The 15,636-nt window shown below is 45.0% G+C and overlaps 2 protein-coding genes across 2 annotated transcripts in view; both read right to left on the bottom strand.

Annotated features, from left to right (window-relative positions):
* Nucleotides 1-7,876: 7,876 nt before the first annotated feature.
* The window catches only part of LOC101777980 (UDP-glycosyltransferase 83A1-like), a 9,038-nt gene continuing 1,278 nt past the window's right edge, over nucleotides 7,877-15,636 (bottom strand). Inside the window, exons 2-5 of the mRNA XM_022823300.1 lie at nucleotides 12,216-12,980; nucleotides 9,098-9,550; nucleotides 8,449-8,987; nucleotides 7,877-8,372 (exon numbers count right to left, since the gene is read on the bottom strand). Coding sequence (XP_022679035.1) covers nucleotides 8,025-8,372; nucleotides 8,449-8,987; nucleotides 9,098-9,550; nucleotides 12,216-12,980 — 2,105 coding nt within the window. The 3' untranslated portion in view covers nucleotides 7,877-8,024. The remainder of the gene's footprint in view (nucleotides 8,373-8,448; nucleotides 8,988-9,097; nucleotides 9,551-12,215; nucleotides 12,981-15,636) is intronic.
* On the bottom strand, nucleotides 13,152-15,462 carry LOC111255844 (UDP-glycosyltransferase 83A1-like). Its single transcript, XM_022823299.1, has one exon. The coding sequence runs from the start codon at nucleotides 13,641-13,643 to the stop codon at nucleotides 13,152-13,154; it is 492 nt and encodes a 163-aa protein (XP_022679034.1). The 5' UTR covers nucleotides 13,644-15,462.

The raw sequence follows: 15,636 nt of genomic DNA on the forward strand, positions 1-15,636 counted from the left end.
TCATATGGTGTCTTAACTACGGATTTAGATGGTACCCTATTTAGTGTGAAAGCTGCTGTTTCTAGAGCGTATCCCCAAAATGACAACGGTAGGTCCGACTGGCTCATCATTGATCGAACCATGTCTAACAAAGTTCGATTACGTCGCTCGGACACACCGTTTCTTTGAGGTGTTCCAGGCGGCGTAAGTTGTGGAACAATTCCGCAACTCTTTAGATGATTGCTAAACTCGTGGCTCAAATACTCGCCTCCACGATCAGATCGTAAGGCCTTAATTTTCTTGCCACGCTGATTTTCAACTTCATTCTGAAATTCCTTGAACTTTTCAAAGGTTTCAAACTTGTGCCTCATCAAGTAGACATAACCATATCTACTAAAATCATCAGTGAAAGTTATGAAGTATTGGAATCCTCCTCTAGCCGTCGTGCTCATTGGTCCGCATACATCACTATGTACGAGTTCCAACAAGTCTACTGCTCTCTCAGGAAATCCTGTGAAAGGCGTCTTGGTCATCTTGCCTAGCAAGCAAGCCTCGCATGTCTCGTATGATTCAAAATCAAACGAAGTTAGAAGTCCATCAGAATGGAGCTTCTTCATGCGCTTTTCACTTATATGACCCAAACGACAATGCCACAAGTAGGTAGGACTCAAATCATTAGGCCGAGGCCTTTTAGCACTTACATTACAGACAGGTGAACCATCAAGATTTAAAACAAATAATCCATTCACAATGGGTGCAAAAGCCATAAACATATTATTCTTAGAGATCACACAACCATTGTTTTCACTCGCAAATGAATAACCATCCTTCATCAAACATGAAGGAGATAAAATGTTTCGACTTAAACTAGGAACAAAATAACAATTATTCAACTCCATAATAAATCCTGACGGGAGGTGGAGTTGCATCGTCCCGACGGTCAAAGCAGCAACTCTTGCATTATTGCCTACGCGGAAATCAACTTCTCCTCTTTCCACGCTTCTACTTCTTATCATTCCCTGCATCGAATTGCAAATATGAGCAACCGATCCGGTATCAAATACCCAAGAATTAATAACTGTATCAGCGAGAAATATGTTGTCTATAACATAAACAACAAGCGTACCTGAGGTAGAAGTACTCTTACTTCCGCCGTTCTTCAACGAAGCTAGGTACTGCTTGCAGTTTCTCTTCCAGTGACCAAGTTCATGACAGTAAAAGCACTCTTTATCTGGAGCAGGTCCAGGTCCAGCTTTAACCTTGGGCGGTGGGTTTGGCTTGGACGTTCCAGCCTTGCCCTTCTTCTTCCAAGAATTGCCCTTCTTCTTAAAGCTGGGCTTGTTCTGTATCGCCATCACATGGCTGGTACTAGCGCTTTTCTTTATGTCAGCCTCTGCTGTTTTAAGCATGCCACACAGCTCATTCAGACCCTTCTCCGTCCCATGCATATGGTAGTTCGAGATGAAGTTCCCATAGCTAGGAGGAAGTGACGAAAGAATGAAATCAGTGGCCAACTCTTGGCCCAGTGGGAAGCCTAGCTTCTCCAACCGTTGAGTGTAACCAACCATCTTGATTACGTGTGGTCCTACTGCTGTGCCTTCTGCTAGCTTGCTCTCAACAAAGGCCTTAGACACATTGAACCTTTCAGTCCTGGCCTGTGTTTGGAACATGTCTCTAAGCGCCACGATCATATCGTGCGCCTCATGGTTTGTTTCGAACTGCATCTGCAGCTCGGGTTCCATGCAAGCAAGCATAAGGCAGCTTACTTCGAGGTTAGCATCACATGCTTTCTTGTAAGCATTCTTAGCAGCAGCGGGTGCATCCTCAGCAGGTTCTTCTGGTAGTGGGTTGTCTAGAACATCTTCCTTTTTCTCAGCCCTGAGAACAATTCTCAGGTTGCGGATCCAATCCGAGTAGTTTGTTCCATTCAACTTGTCCTTCTCAAGGACCGAACGCAAAGCAAACGATGTGGTGGTGTTGCTAGGTGCCATTTAATCTACAACAAAAGTAATGCAAAATACACTAAGACAAACGTATCCATGATAGAGCAAATTACATTAAACTATTTTAACAGAATCTACTCCCACTAAAATCAATATCCCTCTATTGAAACTTATTGATTCAGGATCCACAACTAACAAGTCCACTAGTGAGCTTTAGCATCACCGCTAGCAAACGAGGTAGATCGGTAAGCAACTTTTGCTAATCATATCACATATGACTCCTGTTGTTGGGTGACATCTCTATGTCTCGGCGCCCAACCTTTATGTCCAAGGTCCTTAACCGTTAAGATGACCTCGTTAAGCAAACCAACCCTTATGCGTGTAAGTGTCCGACACAAACCCGTCTAGTCAAGGAAAACTAGTGGCACCCTAATTTCATAGACCCACCACTAATTGTACAAGACATGGGACGGTGCAAGTTTTAGTTGGGAGGGCATACTAACTTAAACTTTGTGAGGGATCGTTCTACTTCTAACATCACAGCATGCAGAAAGTAAAACATAAACAGAATAACATTCACACAGTTGTGACACAGTATGGCCCGTTTTTCTTATGGTGATCTCCATCTCCATAGAACCTGTTCACCATGGTGATCTCCATCTCCATGTTCCATGTGCGCCATCCTCCTGGTGATGAATCCTCCAAGAACTAGAGCATGCTATTACGCCTAATAGCTAGTAAAGAATCTAGTAATGAAGATTACATAGTTGCTTGGATCATCACAGATTGGTACGCAGACCATTAAATACAATAAAGTGACAACACATATGGCTCCTGCCGTGTTGCCGTACGCGCGACACGCAGGTCACGAATTAGTTACACACATGCATCACATACACAAGGGGGCCATACTGATCACAAGATACATGCACACATCCTGCAAAATAGAGTTAGGCGTCCTAACGTTACAAACTTCGGAGGTCCGAAACTCCATCTTCCAAGTCGAATTTGGCAAATCTAATTTCGCCGAAAACGACGAAGCGTTGAAATTCACGTGTAACTTTTTCTGTAGATCAATTTTCGTATAGAAATCGCCCCGATCCGAGATCGTACCGAAAAGTTACGGCTGATTTACCGAAGCATGTGCATACGGCAAAATCCCGACCCCGGCAGTAGATCTTATCTACTATTGCACATCTAATGCGCCTGGCGTATGACCCTGGATCTCAATTTGACCAATCATATTGATCTTCCCTCACTGCAACTGGATTTACGTGTATCACTTAACTCCGATGGCGGAAACCGACCGGTAGGAGTATGTCGTTACACTACCATTGCAGCAAAGGCACGAAATCAGGACATAGATCAAACAGAGAACTCGCATATCTCCATATGCACACATCCCGAATCCAAAACTAAGCAACCTGGCTCTGATACCACTGTTGGGATACGAGGTAGGCTACGCTAGCGCAAATCAAAATTTTCTACCGCGTATAACCAGGAAGAACTGCCGTATAAGGATCACGGGATTACCACTCGACGCACTACTGGTGCGGAAGATGTAGATATGCGTCGGTGCAGTGAAGACGATCACGTAGTCGTACGTAGTCGATCACGTGCAGCAGCTCCTCAGCAGCTCGTCCACGTGCACAGCAAGATCGCCTCCGGTACCGCGGCTCGTCGTCGCTCGTCGGCGGCTCGTCGGCGGCTCGTCCAAGTGCTGCAGGCGCAATACCTCCAAGGTATCCACACGTGCAGGGAGGAAGCGTCGCAAGCCGGATTGCTAGATCCGCGAGTTGCAACAGGCGAGGGCGTGGGAGGCGCGGCAAGTGTATTCAGCCAAAAGGTGTAAACCCTAGGGCGCCCCCACCCCTTTATTTATAGAGGTTCCTGATGGGCCTCTGGATCCGAGGCCCATTAGTACTCCTAAACCTAATCCAACTCGGATCAGATCCGAATTGGGCTTCCAGCCCCTTAAGTGTGTGACCCTATGGGTTCGGATACGTATAGACATGGCCCGAGTACTCCTACTCGGCCCAATAGTCGGTAGCGGCCTCTAGCAAGACGTGCCAACTCCTATACGCACACGAAGATCATATCAGACGAACCATCGCAACATAATATACATGCTATTCCCTTTGCCTCACGATATTTGGTCTAGCTTCAAGCCGACCGCTCTTTCTCGATCCTGTGATTCGGAATCCCTTTGTAGGTTAACTCTTAACCGTACGTAGCATGGCCATGCATTTTCGGATCCGATCACTCGAGGGGCCCAGAGATATCACTCTCAATCAGAGAGGGGCAAATCCCATCTTGATTGACCATGTCTCATAGCATGCTTCTTGACAAACCCGAAAACTACCTTTATAACTACCCTGTTACGGCGTAGCGTTTGATAGCCCCTAAGTAGGTCGATCCACATCTAGAATACATGCGACAATCTCAGGTCTAAGGACAAAGCGTATATGTTGTTTAAAGAGAGAACTACTTCTCGTGTTGGGTCAGTCCTAACACATGTCTCCACATGTGTCCACATTATTAGTTCAACATCTCCATGTCCATGACTTGTGAAACATAGTCATCAACTAATACATGTGCTAGTCTAATATTCATGTGTGTCCTCACATGAACTCCGACTAGAGACAACTTTAGAATAACCATACAAGTAAAGAGTTTCACATACAATTCACATAATTGCAAATCAATTCAAGTAGCCTTTAATGGATATTCAATGAACACAATATACAAATCATGGATACAAATGGAATATCATCATCTCTATGATTGCCTCTAGGGCATACCTCCAACATGAACCAAGTGTGGTAGCTTCATTATTGGGCAGCTGCCAAGCTTTTAATTTTATTGAAGCTGGTCGAACTTGTCCCAAGTGGTCACCTCTTCACACGTCCTTATGGCCATGCACAGCCTTGCTATAGCCAGTTCGGCTTGGCCTCTTTCATATTGCAATTTCATCTCTAGGGTCCATCATCTGTTTCTCTCCTTCCAATCTTTACCTACACCATGGCTTTTGTAGTCACATGCAAAGCAATGGCTTGCACCTTATGGCCCTCAATGTCGCACAAAGCTGGCACACGTCCACAGTGCAAACTGTCACTACTAAAATCCACTTCCCTGGTGTCCGATTTATGCACTATGCCTTTGTTGTCCAGCGCCACCTTCGCTCTTCTGTATCGTGTTGTTGCAAAAGCTACACAAGCTTAAAAATCGGATGAGTTTGGGTACACATATTCTCTTCTCTAACATCATGTCGTACATTCATAAAATCTAAAGCTATATATTCTTTTCTATTTTTTCAATTGCTGTGGTAATTTCTAAACTCTCTCTACGGACACGGTGACTTTTAACACTACAATACTAAGAAAATAATAGATTATATATTGAAGAACAATGCAAGATGAAGTAGAAAAAAAGAAAATGTGAGTGTATTTCAATTTTATTTTATTTATAAACTGAAAAGTTTTAGGGGTTTTATGTTGAAATAAAAAAATGTCGGTATGAAAAATATACGATCATGCAAGAACGCCGTGCATTCACAAGAATAAATTTAACTTACTTAAAACTTTTTTGATTGCTCCCGGATTTTCTTCTCTAACTGAGAAAGATTTATATCCAATTTTTATTCCGTCCCATGCCATATCTTATCAACGTAGGATTGTAGAGTCTATGTAAGTTTCAAAAAACATTTTCTATTTATGTCACATACCATATCTTGCAGATAATTTTATTTATAAATTTCAAATTTATTTATTAGTCGTAATTGGTATGGACTCTTTGAGTTATTCTAGACTGTTAGATCTTCATAAAATCTAATGATATATATTCTTCTATTTTTTTCTGATTAATGTGATAATTTCTATACCCTCTCAGCAAAAGTGATAGTTATTTTTAACACTATTGTATTAAGGTAATAATTGATTCATTTATAGAGAATTGGCTTTCACTTTCAGCTTGTCAAGCTGATGCACATCACTACCGCTTCAATGGCTCCACCAAATCAATCATTGAGTTTGAATCAACATGTAGTAAAGCCTCTTCTTCTAGTGTCATAGCCCTGTGTTTTGTTTGTATGAGAAGTTATATTCTCCTTGTGTCTTTTTTGTGCGTTGTAAGTAACTCTCTCTGTTTTTTTTGCGAAAATGCATTCTTAGTAACTCTGATGTATGTGTTTGCGCGGCCCTTGCAGCTTCTGATGTAATATGTGGGTTTTGCTACATCATATACTGAGAAGTTGGATGTTGGTTGATGATTTGCCTTCCGTAGTTGCTCTCTCAAAAGAAATGTAGTAAAACCTCGGGATCCTATCACTTTCCGTAGGGAATACACTACTTGTCCTTATAAAAATAATACGCTACTTGTTGGACTCATCAACAAGCAAAGATGTGATGCCCATAACTGTTTGTTGGTGGATCTAATTGGTAGTGTTGAACCCTTTCACTATCGGCATCGGGTTCACTCCAACTAGCAATATCAACATTCAATACGTGATTGTCATGAACTCTTGAGAACTCTTGTCTCAACCACATTTTTCCAGCAAAAATAAATTGAATCGGTTGGTATGGCTTGCTATCACAGCACGTGCACACATCATTATAATCAATACTCCCTCCGTTCCAAATTGTAGGTCGTTTTGACTTTTTTATTCATAGATATTATTATGCACCTAGACATACACTATATCTAGATGCATAATAATATCTATGAACCTAAAAAAGCTAAAACGACTTACAATTTGAAACGAGGGAGTATGTACAAGGATATATGCAAGGATTGTGTCTTTTGTCAGCACCTCAATCGCTCAAATAGAACCTTCAATCCAGTGTCACCACTAATTCGTGATCCCACCATCTTGATCAACCCTTATTGCTATTCATGAAGGTTTTTATATAGCCACACGATCTAGACAGTCTGGAAATGACTATATGTGATAACCTCGAGGAGGTGTGTGATGCGATTGATCAGTACCAAAAATTCAGTCGTTCCATGTGGGTGACGTCTAGCTTCCATTTTGCATCTCTCTCTATCGTTCGACGGGTGGGGCGCTAGCAATATCGAGCGAGGTGGGGCGCAGGTGTAGGTGGCCGAGCAGGATGACGGGGTGCCTTGGGCTGCGTACGTGCTTCTCGGCCGAGGGGATCGGAGGTTCTCCGAGGAGATTGAGGGGGGAGGGGGGTGTTAAATGTGTCACCCTATTGTGATTGTAGTTAATGAAGTAGTTGATCATTCCATCCATGTTTCTCCAACCAAAAATAAAAATACAACTATCTCATCCATCTAACAAAACATAGAGATAGAATTGTTTCATCCCTAAAATCAAGATTGATTCATCACATCCTACATTGCTCTCCAACCCAAAAAAATCAATGGGCTGAGGTTTCATTTGGACCGAGCTGCTGGTGCCAGAAACTTGGACCGGCCCAATGTTAACTTTGAAAACAATAACAGGCTGCACAAATGTTGAGGGAAGAAACCTAAAGCTGCAACCTGCTTTATAAAAAAAGTTTTCTTTGTGTGAAAAGGATATGTCCTTTGATCTGATGTTCAATTTGTAACAATAAACTATATGCAAGTTTCAGTGAGGTACGCCATGATTTTTAATGTATGATTTTGATTCCATTAAGCACTTAGAAATTAGGATGTGTTTGGTTGTATGTATCAGATTGTGGATACATAGATGATTCCATGGCGTGTTTCAACCAACTTTTTTAACTATATGATTGTTACTTTTTGTGGAAAATTAGTTTAAGTGTGTGTTTTGTTGGTTGTATCATTTGATTCTTGTATGAAATGATTTAAAATAATAATATCATTTTGTTTGGTTGGGTGAATTGTACCAACTCATACAGGATGAAGCCATCCTACTTAATACATTATTCTACTAATAAGAGTGAACTATACGGTACAAGCAAATTGGTTGAATCACCACATCCAGGATCATCCGTGCATGCATCATGTAGTACATGCAACCAAACACACCCTGAGATGGTTTCATCCTGAATGAGTTGGTACAATTCACACTCAACCAAAATAAGGATCACCTAATACATGCAACCAAATGCACCCTTGTGAAGGCGTGCGTTGTTTTCATTCACTTAGCAGGGTCACAAACTTGCTGAAGTTCTCACATGATGATCCACTTCCTATGATGCACCAGCGAGAAGCATCCATGAAGAGCCGCGCCCTCTCCTTGACGTTGCCGTCGCCGAGGACTTGCTCCACCTTGCTCCTCAGTTCCTCCTTCGTCACGATGCCGTCTGCACCAGGCGACACCGCGACGCCGGTCTTCCAAACGTTGGTGATGTAGCTCCGGTCTAGGTATTGGTCGCAGAAGTAGGGCCAGCACAGGAACGGTAGCCCCTTCCTGACACCTTCCATGGTCGAGTTCCACCCGCAGTGGGACACGAAGCACGCCACCGCACGATGCGCTAGGACCTGTCAGAATGGAACAGAGCAATCCTTCACATACCCTATCGCCAAGTTTTTAATTTCTATCAGCAGCTGCAGTGACCTGCTGCTGGGAACACCAGCTGACGATGATGCCCGTTCCGGCGACGCGTTGCTGGAACTCGGCAAGCCACGCCTTCTCCAGGCCGACGGTGAAGTCCGGCCTTACCACCCACAGGAAGGGCCAGCCGGTGAGCTCCAGCCCCTCGGCCAGCTCCTCGAATTGGCGCGGGTCGAAGATGGCCATGCTGCCAAAGGCCACGTACACGACGGACCGATCGGGCTGCGCGTCGAGCCACTTGAGGCACCTCTCGTCCTCCGGCAGGAAGTGGCCGACGGGCTTCTTGAACTCCCGGTCGGCGAACAGCGGGCCGATGGACAGGATGTCGGGGTACAGCTTGAACGTGCCGACCTCGGCCTCGTCGAACGAGTTGCAGACGACCACCTCGGCGAGGTTGATGAACTTGTTGAACCCTGTGATCAGCTCGAACATGGCCGGTTGCCCCACCGGCGTGCTCATCCCGTCCATCCACGGCATCTGCGACGTCTGCAGCGGCGGCATCCCGGGGGCGAGCTGGAACGTCTCATCCCGCTCTGGGCAACCTGCAGAATGCGATGCGATCGGGTTGTTCCCGTGGTTAAGAACGTGCTCGACAAACAAGACCACCAGACGAATCGTCAGATTTAAAATTTCGTGTCCGTTCTGCACTTACCCTTGTCGTTGATGAGTCCTTCCTCTATCAACTTGGGGGCGTCGAGCATGATTGCCAAGCACGCCGCCGACGCCGCCCAGAACGAAGCGACCCTGATGCCGAGTTTCTTGGCAACCTCGAAGCAAGGACCCACGACCACGTCGCCGACTAGCCACTTCACCTTGGGCCTCCCGGCCGCCTCCATCTCGGTGATGAGCCGCTCCAGGTATCCCGGCATGTGCCGAGAGCATGCGTCCGTGACCTTGCTAAGGTCCTTGCGGTCGCCGTTGTCGGCCAGCCCGTCAGGGATGGACGCGAGGTGGATGCCGCCCAGCGCTGCGGCGCCGCCCGCCGGCTGCAGTGCACCGAGCAGCAGCGAGTGATCCACTTCAGTGTTGACGAAGGTGACCTCGAAGCCGTGATCGACCAGGCGGTGGGAGAGCTCCATGAACGGGGTGACGTGGGCACGTGGCCCTGCGCCGGGAATGGCAGCACGAGGATGTGACCCTTGGCCATGGAGCTCTCGCGCGCGGTTGCAGAGGAGCAGTGGCCTGGCGCCTCGCGAGGACTAGTTACTTTTACTGGATGTCACTTCCACACACCACACTGGTTTGCACCTTCCTCGAGGAGAGTAGCAGCGCGATAAGATGTCCCAAGTGTTCTTGGAAAACTGTAATGCACACCGATACTTCTTTGATTTTCTGATGCAAGCAGGGAAAATGTTGTGTTTTCCATAATTAACATGATACCTAAACAAACTAAAAAGGTGTATGTCCGGATGGTGTTTTCCATGCTGTCGAAATCAAGCTCATACAAAAACACATTTTGTTTTGTTAGGATAACTCTTTGACATAAGTTACACGGGTTATAGCTGTAAGAGACATAAGTTGAACATGGATGCATGTGGGACTCACAAGTCACAACTAATCAAAATTGCTTATTTTTACTCTTCCTCATTTGTTCATATTCTTATGCAGTTGCTCGTATAGATACTTTGTTATCTTTATCAGTTTGGATACTCTTTAGTTACCGATTACTCTATACTTTTCTATCATTATCCATAGCTTTTTCGTTTTGCATCGCACTTTCATGTGTATTTGCCATGTATTTAGTTAAAACCTTAGCTTCAGCTATATGTTTGACATTAAATCTAGATATGCTCGTCACTTATGATGTGCATGTATACATAGTCTGCACGGTGACACGCAACATGCATGTATATCTTGAGCTGTTTCTTTTTCTATATAGATAATGGTAGACATGGGTAGTTTAGGGGCATATATAGGAATACTTTGGATATTATTTTTTCATGATATAGATGTAACCATGTAGATAATTTTGATGCAATGGGTTCATTTAGGTTCAATTTAATAGTAGCATATGCGGGTAAACATTTTAGCAGCGAAAGTGGGTAATTTAGATAAAAAAATTTAGAGGATTACTTTAGATTTATTTCATATGACATAGATGTGTAAATTCGTTGAAGATTAGGGGGTTACCTAGGTTATTTTTATATTAGATAATTTAGGTATATATTTTGAAGATTATTTTAGAATTTATTTCATAATGGCATAGGGTGAGTAATTTTTTTTATAAAATAACTAGATTCTTTGCTATTGTCATCAATGATGATTAACTTCCACAAAATTGAAGGCTGGATGCTTCAAATTTTCTTGATATTTTCAATACTTTATCTTTTTTCTATTACATCTTTTGAAAGATTAACATGTAGGTTTCTAATTAGTAATAGTAAAATACATAATTTTCCTATGACACAAAATTATTTCTTTCTATTAAAATACTTACTCATAATCATGATTTTCGTATCATATAAATGATATATTAATAGAATAATTATCAATCAATGTTTTATCTAAAAAATGAAGTACAACTTGTAGTGCAGGGAGTATCACATTTATTAGCAAAAAGAAAAAAAATACGCTACCTAGCGGCTAGTATCATGGGCATTCACATATGATTTTTTTCTGATTTGGCAGTAAATTACTAATCAAATATGACATTCGACCTTTAAAAACCACAGGATAACATTGGGGCTGGACTTAATTTCATGTGCTGTAGATGCAAAACCATACACCAATTACTAATTGTCTTTGGTAGCCCAAAAAACAACACCAAGTCGCTCTCCATCGAGAGAACCGCGTGGTATTATTTGTATCCATAAGGTACATGTTAGCTTTGGAGAAGTGTCAAATTAAAAAGACAATAATGGATTGGGAGTAGAGAGTTATACCAACAAGGGTTATTTTTTGACCCACTATGCCTGCACGTGGATCACTCGACAAGGACATGAGGGGAGACAGAGCCTTCAATCAGATGTCACCGCCAACTCGTGATCTTATCATCTCAACCAATTGTCATTGTTTTTTTTTCCGGTTGGAAGGGCTTTCTTGTATGTCAGATTGAAGGTTTCTGACTTGATTGGTCCGTAGAAATCTAAGCTGCCATGCCGCTCTGTATGCTTGCATTGTATCATCTCTCTTCTAGCTGTTCACTTCATGAAAACAAAACGAAACGAGGACAACACTGAGATAGAAAGAAAACCCCCAACGAAAATGTGTTTGTGCCGAGCCGTGAGGGCACGGTTGACGGAAGAATTTTTTTTTCGAAAAGTTAGACGGAAGAAATAAACCCACGAGAATATGTGTCGAGAGAATCGAAAGCATGGTAAAAACGACGAAAGCTACAGCTTGCTCAGACTGCTACTCGTAGTCATGCAGGTGCGACCATGTCCTGACGCATGCTGTAGCGCATGCCGGTGGCCTGGTGGATGGAGTCGTATCCAATGCATGTAACTGTAAGCATGTAAAAAAGCTGGATAGTTACCAATCGTTGGTGAATTATTAAAGGAGCACCAGTATTCTGATCGATCTGAAAACAATTTGGTGATCGACCATGGACCACCAAGAACACAACAAATCACGGCACCTGTATGTGACATAGGGTACAAAACGCAGCTGCAAAGGATTCCACACTGAGCAAGCGTAGAGGTAGTCGAGTCCTCATTCACTTAGCAGGTTCACAAATCTGTTGAAGTTCTCGCACGAGGACCCTCCTTCGCTGATGCACCGGCGAGCGGCGTCCTTGAACACCCGCGCCCTCTCCTTGATCTCGGCATCACCGACGACCTGCTCCACCTTGCTCCTCAGCTCCTCCTTCGTCACGATTCCGTCCGCGTCGGGCGACACCGCCAGGCCGGTCCTCCACACGTCGGTGACGTAGTTCCGGTCCAGGTACTGGTCGGCGAAGTAGGGCCAGCACAGGAACGGCAGGCCGTTCCTGACACCCTCCATCGTCGAGTTCCACCCGCAGTGCGACACGAAGCACGCCACCGCACGGTGCGCCAGGACCTGCTGCTGGGGGCACCAGCTGACCACCATGCCCTTGCCGGCGACGCGGGCCAGGAACTCGTCGAGCCACGCCTTGCTCAGGCCGGCGGTGAAGTCCGGCCTTACCACCCACAGGAACGGCCGGCCGGTGAGCTCGAGCCCCTCGGCCAGCTCCTCGAACTGGCGCGGGTCGAAGATGGCCATGCTGCCGAAGGCCAGGTACACGACGGAGCCGTCGGGCTGGGCGTCGAGCCACCGGAGGCACCGGGTGTCCTCCGGCAGGAACTGCCCGACGGGCTTCCGGAACTCCCTGTCGGAGGACAGCGGGCCGATGGGCAGGACGTGCGGCAGGAGCTTGAACGCGCCGGCCTCGGCCTCGTGGAAGGAGTTGCACACCACCATCTCGGCGAGGGCGCTGAGCCTGTCGGTCCGGATGAACAGCTCGAAGATGATGGGCTGCCCCTCCGGCGCGCCGACGTTGTTCCACGGCAGCTGCGACGTGTGGAGCGGCGGGATCCCGGGGGCAAGTTGGAACGTCTCGTCCCGCTCTGGCCAACCTGCCACGGTACAAGTGTGCCACCAGCAGAGGTCGGAATGCATTCCGTATCCGAATTCAAATAGAGAAAACTTCAGCTTATTGTTTTCACTACTACACGTCCTTTGTCGATTAATAGTTCGAGGGACGAAAGAGTATGAGAAGCAAAAAAAAAAAAAGGTAAGATTAATAGCTAACCCTTGTTGTTGAGGAGCCCTTCCTCTGTCAACTTGGGGATCTTGAGATTAATAGCTAAGCACGCCGCCGACCCCGGCCAGAATGAGGCCACCCGGATGCCTAACCTTTTGGCGACGTTCAAGGACCACCACGCGTACACGTCGGAGACGAGCCACTTCACCTTGGGCCTCCCGGCCGCCTCCATTTCGGCGACGAGCCGCTCCAGGTGCCCCGGCATGTGACGGGCGTAGGTGTCGACGAGCTTGCTGATGTCCTTGCGGTCCTCGTCGTCTTCCACCCCGTCGGAGATGGACGCCAGGTGTATGCCGGCCAGCGCCGACGTGCCGCCCGCCGCCTGCAGCGCGCCGACGACCAGCGCGTGATGCGCTTCGGTGTTGACGAAGGTGACCTCGAAGCCGTGGTCGACCAGGCGGTGGGAGAGCTCCATGAGCGGGGTGACATGGCCCTGCGCCGGGAACGGCAGCACGAGGATGTGAGCCTTGGCCATGGCGCTCTCTCTCTCTCTCTCTCTCCCTCTGGGTTGCACAAGAGGCAAGAGCAGCTGCGACTGGCCTGACTACCTCGAGGGCTAGATGGGCAGCAGCACGTCAAATTAAATGGCGCCAGCTACGTGGGCCTATGCAATAGTTCATTGACCAGATCGCATTGCTTGGTTATTTTTTTAATTTTTGGAAGTAATGTGCTTAAAAACAATTTAAAATTGAGTAAGCCGGTCCGTCCACCCGTACTACCGCAGCTAGAGAGGCGCAGGTGTTAGAAATTCATAACCAAATTAGTGACTCCAACTAATAATCAAGATTATTTATCTAACGCTTCCTCTCATTTATTTGTTAAATATTCTAATACAACACTCATATAGATACGCACTTATCTTTATTCATTTATTCATTCATGATCGATTTTAGTTAATAATTTATTAATTATTGTACACAATGTTTCATCTATATTAACTGTTGGTAGTTGAAACCTTAGTCTGAGTTGCGTGTTTAACATGGAAATCGATATTTCATCATGTCCTCCATACATGTGCATAGGTATATTAAATTTGTATTTTCTGTATTAACAATGGTAGAAATATATAATTTAGAATCATGGTGTACTTTATGATTTTTTACAATAATGATATATGTAAATGATTTAAATTCAGTTTTGGGATTTTTTTAAATTAATAATGGAAGATTTGGGTAATTTAGATGCAAATTTAGGTGATTAAGTGAGTAGTTTAGCTGAATTTTAGGGATTACTATGTTATATTTTATAATGGTAAAGGTGGATAATTTAGATTTAGGTGTTACTGAACACTATTTTTATAAATGGTAGAGGTGGGTATTTTTTTTGAAAATATAGTAGATCCATGGCTATGATGAATATAGCACATTGGATTCATGGCAGAATGTTTCTGATTTCTTTGAGAATTTCTAAAATTTATCTTTTTCTAGAGTGTCTCGTGAGAATTAATGTGGATGCTCTAAGAAAATCCTCCAATACAGTAATGTTGAGTCAAACTATATTTCAAACCTTAAAACAAGTTGGCTAATATCCAACGCTAATGTTTAAGTCCGCATTTATCCAATTGTTGGAGATGTTCAAAATTATTACTCTAAACTCTCACTACAAAATTGCCTTCTTTAACAAAGTTCATTTAGCCAATGTTGGGGCTCTTTCATCCTACTACCACTAACCGGAAACTCTTTGGAAGCCTCAATATTAATCTTTATAAGATACACTTAAAAAAAGAAATCCTAGAAATTCCAAAACTAAAGCAAAGACTAGTCGTACATTTTGTGGACTCGATCACTGTTGACAGCAATATAATAGTCATGATCTAATATGCTTCCATGCTACATTCATCTGCCATTATAAATAAAAGGCAAAATGTCTATTTTACTATTTCAGCCACTTTGTCTACCTGACACCCTAAATAAAATTTATGTTCAATTTACTCTTACAAGTTATTTCAGTTGGTCCCACTACTAGAGAAATAACCTTTCATCCAATACAATTGGTTTTTTACCCGGTACTAATGTGAGCATTAGTACCGGATCTAATGTACAGTTTCCCGTGACCCCATTTAGTACCGGTTGGGGGGCTCCAACCAGTACTAAAGGTCACCCATTACTACCGGGTGGCCCTAAGGCACATTAGTATCGGGTGGAGCCTCCACCCGGTACTAATGGATGACCTTTAGTATCGGGTGGAGCTCCCACTCGGTACTAAAGCGTTCTCATCTGCCGATGCCCCCGCTACCCGCTGCCGCCGCTTAGCTTCTTATCCATATATCCATCCATCCATCTCAACACCCTCCGCTCGTTGTCTGCCTCCCCTCCCCTTCCTCCCCCGCTTGCCCCTCACCGGCAGTAAGGGGCAGCGACGGGGCGAGGTGAGGCGGCGGCGGCGGGCGGGCCGGGGGGGGGGGGCCAAGGAGGGAAGGGGCGGCAGGAAGGCCGGGAACCCGCTAAGGCGCGGGAAGACCGGAGGGC

The sequence above is a fragment of the Setaria italica genome, chromosome IX, assembly GCF_000263155.2.
Source record: "Setaria italica strain Yugu1 chromosome IX, Setaria_italica_v2.0, whole genome shotgun sequence".
NCBI lineage: Eukaryota > Viridiplantae > Streptophyta > Magnoliopsida > Poales > Poaceae > Setaria > Setaria italica.